Source organism: Chiloscyllium plagiosum, chromosome 6, assembly GCF_004010195.1.
Source record: "Chiloscyllium plagiosum isolate BGI_BamShark_2017 chromosome 6, ASM401019v2, whole genome shotgun sequence".
Classification (NCBI taxonomy): domain Eukaryota; kingdom Metazoa; phylum Chordata; class Chondrichthyes; order Orectolobiformes; family Hemiscylliidae; genus Chiloscyllium; species Chiloscyllium plagiosum.
Window position 1 is genome coordinate 74,695,435 of NC_057715.1, and position 12,141 is coordinate 74,707,575.

Genomic DNA, 12,141 nt, shown 5'->3' on the forward strand with positions numbered 1-12,141 from the left:
TCTGGGGAGCTAGGTTAGAATTCCAACATGGCACATGGAATTTGAATTCAATAAAATCTGTAATTAAGAGCCTAATGATGACCAGAAAATTGTTGCCAATTGTTGGAGAAAAACTCTTCTGGTATATTAATAGCTTTATCCGGCCTGGCCTATATGTAACTCCAGACCCACAGCAATGTAGTTGACTTTTAATCGCTGCCGGGCAATTAGGTATAAGCAGTGAATGCTGGCCTAGCCAATACCACCACATTCTGTGAATAATGTTTTTGAGAAAAAAGGTAAGCAAGGACTTCTACTGAAAAAAGGAAGACTCAATGAAAGAATTTCACAGGAGTATTCTTGTAGTATGAAGGAAAATAAGTTAAACAACAGATTTCATAGTTGGTGTGAAGAAAAAGGTTCTAAGATGTTTTGAGTTTCTGTACCTGAAATGTTTAATACCTGCTGAAGACTCTGAAGGTGCTGAAGAAAAGTTGTTATAGCCTGAAGTATCTTGCCCGACCAGGGAAGTTGCTCAAATGAAGGACCTTCTCTATGAATTGTGACATGGAGTGCGCACAAAGTTAATACACTTTGACATTTCTGTACAGTATTGAAAGCTGGTTCTTGTGTGAAGTGTGGAAATTGAGCTTTTTGATTTCACAGTGTGACGTGTTGGAGATTTTATCTGAAAGTATCAAGTGACCCAACACTGAATTAAAGTAAATTAGGTATCTGCATAACACGCACATTGCTGTGGGATGATTGTACCAAAAACCTGTAGCCTGAGTAGGGTTTTGGATTAGCTTCAGTTGGGAGGCTAGGAGTGACACACCCAGAACCACAGCCTAGTGATTGGAATAGCTGGTGAGGGAGATTGTGTATTTGCTAACATTTGTAATGTATGTGGCCAATCTAGCCTTGACCTTTTGATGTTGATGAACCCATTTACTGTGGCCTTATTACTCTCTGGAAGAAAGACACTTTTTTTTTAATTTTCTGAGTCAATGCCACTGCAACTGTTAAAGGGAAAGTTGAACTTCATAAGTGGGGTCAGTTGTATACAGGTTCCATTGTATAAATTGCTAGAAACCTTGTCTGTATTTGAATATGTTTGCTTGTATCTGTCAGTTGCTAGAGTACAATAGAATTTGTAATGATTGATGTAGTAATGTGTAAAGGTTTAGAGGTGAAAATGCACTGATTGGAGTAGTGTCCTTAATTATTTGTCTTCAGTGGAACACGGTTTTTGTTTTTTTTTGTTGCAGTCTTGGATGAAGCTGATAGAATTTTGGACATGGGGTTTTCCGAAACGATGAATGCCATTGTGGAAAACCTCCCGAAGAAACGTCAGACTTTGCTTTTTTCGGCAACTCAAACTAAATCTGTTAAGGACTTGGCACGACTGAGTCTGAAAGACCCAGAGTATGTATGGGTTCATGAAAATGCTAAATTCAGGTAGGTTCTTAATATTTTGCTTAATAATAACGCTGCAAACTTGTAACAGATCCTCCAGACTTTTTTTTCCCTTAAGAAATTTTGTCTAGTGCATGTTTATGTGGAGTGTCCTGTAAATATTCACAACTTGCCTCCTGCTTCAGGCATATGTTTTAATGCTGTATTGTTTGTTTGTGTTTTTTAAGTACAATATAATTCCAATTTTAATGGAATTGAAGGTCATTTTACAGGAAAAAAAATCCAGTACACATATGTATCATCCCCTATCCTGTTTCTTGGGCTTTAATTTTTGCTCTTTGTCTTTTCCCCTTCTGTCTCATTTTGATTTTGTTCTATCCCTTTCCCTTCGTATCTTTCTTGCTGTCTGTTTATGCAGATTTGGTGCTGTCTGTCACTGTGCGTATTGGTTTATTTTATTTGCTGTTGAGTGAGTAGTGTTGAATCCAGTTGTGCCGGGGCAACAGAGTAGGTCAAATACATTTCTGAAATGGTGAAAGTCAGTGTTGAATTCAACGAAATGTAGATTGCAGAAAACCATCAATTTCAATTACATTGAATTTGTTGTTACCTTTCTAGAGGTTAAAACTTGTTACAGGTACATTAATTATTCTGTAATTAGTTAATTCCTATTCAAAACAGCCTGTTTATTGCACACCCGCTCACCAACTACTGAATCATAAAAGCATGCCATGAATGTGACACTCGGATCTCTGAATATGTCTCGTTGTTGTACAATATCTGCACATCAGTCTCATTCTTCAGCTGGCCATTTTATTGTAGATGGAGTTAGTACCATTTGAATGCCATATTCACTACTAACAAAGATGTGTTTTAGCCTTTCTGGCTTTGGCAATTGTTTGTGAATTATTTTGGGGATTATTGAAGAGTAGATGCTGAAGAGATCATTTTCTGTAAAAGCTAATGGTATCTCAAAGGATTGCTTTGCATTGTGAAGAATGAACCTTAATTGGGTTTATTTACCTTTGCATGCTTGTTGCATATTTCCTTGTTGCATAAGTTCATGATTGTGTTGAGATTGCCACCTTTTCTCCCAAATGCTTTGTTTGGCCATGCCACGTTTAATTGTCTCATTCATGGTGGGGCTGTGTCACATGAGGCTCTGATCTATTAAACAGTTGGTCTAATGACAGCCTCATGATTTTTCCAGTTATTGATTTTAAGTGATAAACAAATGGCAGAGATTAACCTCTTCCCTCAGTAATCAGTTTCTGTTACCTTGCCCTCCATAACAAAATTCTGAAGTCGTATCTCAGTTTTATGATGACCCCTAATATAAAGGGAACAATGTTTTAATGGGTTGCTTTTTGAATTTGCAGACCTTCTTATGTCTTAATAGTTTATTCTGCAAATATTTATTCAGGTTTATGACATGTGAAACTTAAGTATTAATCTTGGCTTAAAAGATATGAATTTCAAAACATACCTTTCTTTTGTATACCTGAATGGATGGTTGAGTGTGAAAACATGTGAAAGTAAGTAAAAATGTGTTCTCATGCTGTGCAAGGTTGATGCTTAACACGATGGACAGACTTTTTTTATTCTTGCAATGTTGTGAGCTAGCTGACAAGGCTAACATTTATTGTTCATCTCTTAAGTGCCCTGGAGGAGGTGGTGGTGAGCTGTTGCCTTGAACTGCTGCAGTTCATGACGTAGATAAACCTACAATCTTTTGACAAGACTGCTCTGCTAAGTGAGCTCAAACTAAAGATTAAGCAAATTTAGTGATAGAGAGTCGAGGAATAGGGAGAGAGAACAGTTAAATGCGTGGCTACAGGGATGGTGCAGGAGGGAGGGATTCCGGTATCTGGATAACTGGGGTTCTTTCTAGGGAAGGTGGGACCTCTATAAACAGGATGGTCTACACCTGAACCTGAGGAGCACCAGTATCCTTGGGGGGAGGTTTACTAGTGCTCTTGGGGAGAGTTTAACTAGTGCTCTTGGGGAGAGTTTAAACTCACTCCTGCAGGGGCATGGGAACCTAGACTGTAGCTTTAGGGTGCAGGACCTGGAGTGTAGGGAGGTTAGGAACATGGCATCAATCTCAAAGGAGGGTGCCTGTAAACAGGAAAGTGGCTTGAAGTGTGTATACTTCAATGCAAGAAGTATACGAAATAAGGTAGGTGAACTTGCAGCGTGGGTTGGTACCTGGGATTTCGATGTTGTGGCTATTATGGAGACATGGGTAGAACAGGGACAGGATTGCAGGTTCCAGGATTTAAATGTTGTAGTAGGGTGAGAGGTGGGGGTAAAAGAGGGGGAGGTATGGCATTGCTTCACCTTCAAGTTCACTTGAGAAATCTACCCTTGGGGCAGATCAACTACAATAACTTTTGCAGCCACAGAGACATTTGTTTCTCAAGATCTTCACTGCAATCAAAACATCAATTAAGAAACAAGATCTGCACAGAAATAGAGGCTGAGTTAAATCCCATTTTTAATTATAACAGCTTTATCTTAATCTGTATCTAATTTTGTGTGTTTAATAGTGTTGGTGAGTCAAGTGGATGAGTCAACACATTTTTGTTATGCCTCCAGGACAAGTGAATGGGAAATAAATTAACCTTCTTCATTTTTAAATATGCAAAATCTTGCTGCTGGGTTATCAACATCAAGTCAACCATGTTGGGGATAATAAAATAGACACAACCCCACATACAAATATAGTGATTATGAGCAAATAAAAGTTGACAGCTAAAATTTGACCATAACATAATATATGTTATATGGTTAATTTTTATTGTGAGATAATGAGCACTGTATGGAAAATGCTAAGCATTATGACCTTGATGGCTTAGAACAAATCTGAATGGAAATGAAATCTAAAAAACTCAATGATTGACATATGTTTTCAAAAGTCCAATTGTTTTACAAAATGAAATGCTCATACGAGGAAGCTATTAGGGTGCTTAGAAGAATGGTGTCTCATAATGAAATTCTCTGCATAGAATATAGAAGTTATTTTGCTTTCACTTTTTTACGATGATAGTTGTGTATATTAACGCTTTTTTTTATTTAAAGAGAAATAAAACTTCTGTTTATATCACATGAATGCTGATTACTTGTATGCAGATGGGGAACATATTTAAGAGCATATGTTTAAGCATACGTTAAGAGACATTGAAGGAAATTTTAGTATGGTTATGTGAGGGGTGTGTGCTTGTACTGTTTAATTCTGTAAATATGTGCAATACAAGTAAACTTTAGTTCCAGTTTTATCCTTCATTAACTGGCTTGCTGGTTTAGAACACATTTGGTGCTTTCGTGCCATCAATGCATGGTTGTAATTTAAGGCTGTAAGAAGAGTTTACAGTGTTCTGTGCATGTGACCTGTTTTCAATGACCCCACACAAGTTGACCTTGTTATTTATGACAGTTTGCTGACCTTCTGAAGTTTGGTGGAAGGGTGCTTGGTGGCATACTAAATCCAGTAAGAAAATAAATATCAGTACCACTTTTGGCATTTCAGTCATCTCTTGACATTATGGTTTTATATTTCATGATTATAGAGAGAGAGAGGGGAAAATGTTATAACTGGGACATCGTGACCTAACACTGCAGTACATCAGGCACAGTGGTCGGAGAGTAACACTCTACTTGTTGTATCATTCCTGTGAACAACATATAAACTGCATGAAATCATGAGTTCAAAATTTTAATAATGATTTCAAGAATAAAGATTGTCTTTAGAGATACCTCCTTAACAGCATGAATTGTGAGCAGAACTGATGTTATAAGGTAACTAAACAGGTCAAATTCCATTTGATTGCATTCCCTTGTAGGAATTTGTACCATTTTTTTCAAGGAACAAATAATAGCCAAAGTTATAAGCAAAGGAAGTAGAATTATATCTTACTTCTATTCAAATTCATGATTGTATATGTCGCATTTCTGTTTATGGGCTCCATGATCTGGCCTCATATCTTTTCTAGATCTTTGCATTGGGAGTCACTGGAATGGAATTGCTGCTTCAATTTCTCTACTCAACAACTCCTAACCAATCTATTGCCCTCTGAAATTACAGCACTCCATTTCTGCCATGACCACCTGCTATTATCTTGCACTATCATTCTTCTAATCATTTAATCATTCTTGCCCTTTCACAGGCCTTTCCCATTATTCTTTTCCACCCACCTTTTCCTGGCTCAGAATCTCATTATTAGCAATTACGTTTCTAACTTCTTTCAGTTCTTAAGAAAGTCACCAACCTAAAATATATATACTGTTTTCCACATATGGAGTCAGCTATTACGAGGGGGCATAGCTTTAAATTAAGGGGTGGTAGGCATAGGACAGATGTTAGGGGTAGATTCTTTACTCAGCGAGTTGTGAGTTCATGGAATGCCCTGCCAGTAGCAGTGGTGGACTCTCCCTCTTTATGGGCATTTAAACGGGCATTGGATAGGCATATGGAGGATAGTGGGCTAGTGTAGGTTAGGTGGGCTTGGATCGGCGCAACATCGAGGGCCAAAGGGCCTGTACTGCGCTGTATTTTTCTATGTTCAAACAAGGAGAATAGAGTTAAATAAGATTCAAATAACAAATGTATTTTGGGATATTATTTAATAAAACAAAATACATCAAATGACTGATGCAAAGCAGATGATTATTTAGATAAATGATTTTGCAATGATTTTGTATGTCATAGATGTCATGTCATGTGTGCACCTTTTGCAAAATTATTAACTTCCTTTAAGTGAGTCATCTGCTGGGCAAGATTATTGTTTAGATGCGTGTAATGTTTTAAGCCAGATTGTTCGCTTACTCAAAAATTGATAGTTATAGATAAGTTATAGATTTAGTCACAGAGTCATACAGAATGGAAACAGACCTTTTGGTCCAACTCATCTACACTGAACAGACATCCCAATCTGACCTCGTCCCATTTGCTGGCATTTGGCATGTATCTTTCTAAACCCTTCTTATTCATATACCATCCAGATGCTTTTTAAATGTTGTAATAATACTCACCACCACACTCTCTGGCAACTCATTCCAGACATGCACCACCCTCTGCATGAAGAAGTTACCCCTCAGGCCCTTTTTAAAATTTCCCCTCTCATCTTAAACCTATGTCCTCTAGTTTTGTACTCCCTCACCCTAGGAGAAAGACCTTGGCTATTCACCCTATCCATGCCCCTCATGATTTTATAAATCTCTATGAAGTCAGCCCTCAGTCTCTGCTCTAGGGAAAATAGCCCAGCCTAATCAGTCTTTTCTACACCTTCTCAAGTTTAACAACATCCTTCGTATAGAAGGGTGACCAGAATTGAATGCAGTATTTCAAAAGTGGCCTCACCAATGTCCTGTACAGCCATAACATGACCTCCCAATTCCTATACTCACTTGTGATATAAGAAGGCAAGCATACCAAACGCCTCCTTCACCACCCTGTCTACCTGTGACTCCACTTTTAAGGAACTACACACCTGCACCCCCGGCCTCTTCGTTCAGCACCACTGCCCAGGGCCGTACCATTGACTGGATTAGTCCTTGCGGATTTGCTTTACCAAAATGCAACATCTGACATCTATCTAAATTAAACTCAATCTACCACTCCTCGGCCCACTGGTCCATCTGATCAAGATCAGATTGTATTCTGACATAATCTTGACTGCCCCCAACACACCAATTTTGGTGTCATCTGCAAATTTACTAACTATACCTCCCTATATTCTCATCCAAATCATTTATATAAATGACAAAAAGCAGTGAACCCAGCACTGATCTTTGCGGCATGCCGCTGGTCACAGGCCTCTGGTTAAAAAAAAAATACCTCCACAGGCAACCTCTGTCTCCTACCTTCAAGCCAATTTTAGATCCAATTGGCTAGCTTCCCCTGAAACCCATGTGATTGAACCTTGCTAACCATTCTACCAATTGTGACGCTTTGCATCCATTTACAGTATCAGTAGACACAATGGAGTAAAAGATCAGAAATGAGCAAATTGTGACCTGGAATTGTGTCTTGATTGAAAAACATCTCAAACTGGGCAAAAGAGGGCATGTAGACTAAAAAGGAATAAAGGATGTCTTTTTGCTCTGTCAGTCAATTATTTTTTTATATAAAAGCTATCGACTGTTGAGTTCCTGCTTCATACTTTATTTTCTCTACAAAGCCATTAAAAAGTATTTTCCTTTGCAGCACCCCTGGAACACTGGAACAGAATTATGTAGTCTGTGAGTTGCACCAGAAAATTAACATGTTGTTCTCCTTTGTGAAGAGTCACCTGAATAAGAAGATAATTGTCTTTTTTTCAAGTTGTAAAGAGGTGGGTGCTGATATCAAAATACCAAATTATTTCTGAGTACCCATTTTCTGACTTCCCCATTACCCACAGTGCTGCAACGTAACTGAGAGATACTTCAGTATGGTAACCTCTTTGCGAGCAGTCCCTGATCCCTGAGCACACACCGACAACAAATATCCTCTGCCAGTTTTTCAACATATCTACAATCTCCCATTTGCTTTTCCTGGAAAGACTGAAAGCCTGTATGGAGCTGTTGCACATGAGCTGAACTGGCTGGCAGCCTTGGCCAGAAAAAAAGTTGACCACAGGGAAAATGCAAGTAGTCTTGGTGTAGGTTTTCTAGGCCTATGCATGAACAATTGAAAAAGCTAGCTGACTGCTTCACAAATCACTGCATATCTGTGACTAGAGGATTTAGTTTTCACAGAAACCGAAACCAACTGAGGAATATAATTCCAAAATGCTGGTTTAAAATTCTGAAATTCCCGTGTAATTAAAAGAAATTTAATCTATTATAAAATGTCTTCTAGAGGAAGTTGCCTTTGTCATGGACATTTAGTCAGGGTTGTTTTTACTTATATGTTTTTGACATTTTCTGTTTAAAGAGATTTTTGTAGTTCTGAATTTAAATGGGGTAAGAATTAGAGTTGGTTTATTGTTTGAATAATGTGAAGCTTGAAGCTGCATGTTTGCATAGTTTGACTTTTTAATTAAAATAAAGCACCAAACATTCATGTGTTAGAATTGTTTAGGATTGTGCAGTTTACTGCATTGAGTGATTGGTTTGAAGAAATGCAACACATTGCAAGCATGGATATAGTCATGTTTGGGGGTGAAGGATATATTTGTTTAACTGTTGGCCTGAGTTATTTAAATGTTGTTTGATAGGAGCCCGCCTGCTATCCTTACATTGAAATTTTAAAAAATTTGTATTTTTCAGCTTTCAGTTCACAAAATGCAAATCAGAATTAACATTTTCTAATAGTAGTGCTTTGGGATTTGACAATTTATTGAGTCATCCACTCTTTTTCTATATATTAGGTCCAGTATCTATTCCATGTATTTTGTCGTCTACGCCCTGGTATTCCAATTCTTGCTCTTTACGGCAAGCAACAGCAGATGAAACGAGTTGAGGTCTACAATGACTTTTGCAGAAAAAAAGCTGCTTTATTATTTGCAACAGATATTGCTGCTCGAGGACTGGGTATGAATAAAAGCATAAGACAATTTCAGTCTTTGATTGAAGTTTCTTTCTTAGCTGTTGGGCTTTTGAAAGGCTAGTTTTTATAATTCCCAATATTGTATTCTCAATACTGTTCACTCAAATTATTTTCTCCCTTGTGTTTGTTCATGCATGTATTCAATTTCTCTTCTACTTTAACCCCTCCAATAATCTCCTCCTTCCCAGTTCTCCTGTTCACACCATGATAACCAAAATGGAACAGCTTTTGTGCTTCTGCTTGTTATCTGTAAAACGCTGATGTTTTCATCCGAGATTATTTTACCCCTAGTTGGCTGGATTATAGTGAATTTCCTATGATTGACATGTTTTGGTAATGCACTAAACTTTGTGACCCTGATTTGAGTGTTGATTTAATTTATTTGATTACATCGGCAAGTACAGAACTGGAAAAGATCACAGCAGAGTAAAAGTGTTTGAGAAACTTGATGGCCTAAATCTGACAAACCATTAGGTTTGATCCGAGAGATCTGATCCCTGAGTTCTAAAAGAAACAGCTGCAGAGATGGAGTTTCCTGGTCATGATTCCTAAATGACAATGACTGCTGGGGTCTCAAGTGTTTACCATCTATGTTAACAACTTGGACAATGAGACGGCAGTGCTCTTAAGGTTGTGAATAATATAGAGCTAGGTGAGAATGTAAGCTGAGAGGTCCACAAATAGACAGAAATAGATTAAATGAGTAAACCTGAAGGTGATAGATGGATTATTTTCGAAGTACAGCTTAGGAATTCTTTATCCAAAAACTTTATGATGGACATTTAGAGGTAAAGGATATTTTTGTATTTTGAAATCACTTACCTTACCCTCTAAAACCTTTTTACTAATGATCTCTCAACCAAAAACAAAGTATTCATTTAACTCTTGAGTTTGTTGTACCCTCGTCTGTTTGAGACTGGATTCACATTATCTTTTCTGATTCCATCAGGTTTTTCATAAACATTTTTTTTTCATTTTCTCTGCATTTACTATTCTTTATGCAATTTGTTACTACACTTATCACGTAGGTGTGTTCGGGTTTATTCGTGCCTTTTGGAAAAATACTTTGGTTGGCTGCAACAGGCTTAAAAGTGAAGTTTTCTTTACACATAACCCAAATGAACCTGAATAGACCTGTAGACATATTGAGTTCAGGCTTCTGGGGTTAAACTGCAAGCTTTTCGGGTCCACTTATGCCTGGATGTAGGTTTGCTCGCTGAGCTGGAAGGTTCATTTCCAGATGTTTCGTCACCCAATAGGTAACATCTTCAATGGGCCTCCAGGTGAAGCACTGTACATGATTCCTGCTTTGTATTTATATGTTTGTGTTTCTTTGGGTTGGTGATGCCATTTCCTGTGGTGATGTCATTTCCTGTTCTTTTTCTCAGGGGGTGGTAGATGCAGTCTAAGTCTGTGTTTGTTGATAGAGTTCCGGTTGGATTCTATCAACAAACTCATCGAGTTAGACTGCATCTAACACCCCCTGAGAAAAGAGAACAGGAAATGACATCACCGAAAATAACGTCACCACAGCAAATGACATCACCAACCCAAAGAAACCCAAACATATACAGTGGAAACTCGATTATCCGAATGTAATGGGCGGGCACTTTTTCATTCGGATAATTGGTTATTCGGAAAATCGATGAAATGCCTTTCCTTTGGGGCTCGGAGTTCTAAAGACTGCTCCCTATTCAGGAGACTGCAGCAGCACAGTGCGCAAGGCCCCACCCCCAACCTGGTCAAACCCTGCTTTCCCACCCCCCACCCCAACCATCAAGCCCGGTCCAACACTGGATTGGACACCAACAACAAGGCTGCTGCTGCTGCCTTTTGTGAGGTATGCCTCCAAATACTGCACAGACACAGCCACAGCCACGCACAACCTTTTACTGCAAATTCTTGACTGGTTCCATGTTTGCCCTGCACAGGACAATGTTGGAGAGATTATTCCTGGGAAGCGGGGAGGGGGGTGGTTAGGGTACACCCCTCTGTAGAACTCCAGGGAAAGTGTGGGGAGAGAGGGCAGGAGGTTAGTCATTTGGAGACTGTGTCTGTTTAATCACTGTAAACAAAAGACGCAATCACTGTTGAAAACACGTCTGATGTCATGTTTCTATCGGGACCTCTCCTTGGGATAATCTGATTTCAGATAATTGGTATTCGGATAATTGAGGTTCCCCTGTAAATAGAAAGCAGGAATCATGTACGGTGCTTCGCCTGGAGGCCCACTGAAGAGGTTACATAGTAGGGTGACAAAACGTCTGGAAGTGAACCTTCCAGCTCAGCGAGCAAAACTACATAGAGAACCTCAACTTGAGCTACAAATCTTCTCCAAACTCGCTAAGTCCACTTAGGCCTGTTCAGACCCAAAATCAGCATGTCTACAGGTCTGCTCAGGTCCATTTCTGAAAAAACTTTCAGCTTTTCGGTTTTCAAAAATTTTCAGGTGCATGCATAAAGGATACCTGAACCTGTGTATTGTCTCATGTTCAGAATTTAATTTTTAAAATTTTTTTGCAGATTTCCCAGCAGAAGTTTTTTGTTTTGTTTCAGTTTCATTGTGTTTTTATCTCTGTTAATTCCTGCTTTCTTTACCAGTCTTTATTCCCTTTTCTGCTTCTAATTTATACTTCTTGGTTTAGACTTGCATTTCTCTGTGAGGTCGCTCAGCCTAAGTGTTTGAGGAGCCTCATTGTTTCTTGCCCCACTCGCAAGTATCCTGCAGAGGGTGAACTGCTGGATTAGATGCCTGATGACAGGAAGTCTATGCTTAAAAGTCTGTGTAAATTCTCTGGATAGCTGACAGTTGAATGAAAAGCAAATGCAGTTCCTTCACTTGTGACTGAAAACTCTGGAACTGTATGCTTGTGATAAGAGTGTTGAGAATGTTTTAAGCTTTCTAATAATGGCTTCACTTTGCATAACTGAAATATATGTCTGGATGGATTATTTATGAAGCTGTTTGAGTTGACTATTTTTCTTTCCAGATTTCCCTGCTGTGAATTGGGTTCTTCAGTTGGATTGTCCAGAGGATGCTAATACTTACATTCATAGAGTAGGGAGGACAGCCAGGTATGTGATAATGTGCAACTATGCATATCAAAATATCTTATCATTCTCTGGTGAATTCTTATTGTATGGGTTGCTTGAGTGGATGTGTTGAATGTTAACTGGAAAATTATGGATCAAAGTGTCCAATTTATTTTTAAAGG

The 12,141-nt window shown here is 38.5% G+C and overlaps 1 protein-coding gene across 2 annotated transcripts in view; it reads left to right on the forward strand.

Annotated features, from left to right (window-relative positions):
- Positions 1-12,141, forward strand: part of ddx10 (DEAD (Asp-Glu-Ala-Asp) box polypeptide 10) — a 246,547-nt gene that overhangs the window by 58,775 nt on the left and 175,631 nt on the right. For both annotated transcript variants that reach the window (XM_043691861.1, XM_043691863.1), the window contains 4 exons: positions 1,248-1,437; positions 7,601-7,727; positions 8,748-8,910; positions 11,917-12,001. In XM_043691861.1, the coding sequence (XP_043547796.1) occupies positions 1,248-1,437; positions 7,601-7,727; positions 8,748-8,910; positions 11,917-12,001 (565 nt within the window). The remainder of the gene's footprint in view (positions 1-1,247; positions 1,438-7,600; positions 7,728-8,747; positions 8,911-11,916; positions 12,002-12,141) is intronic.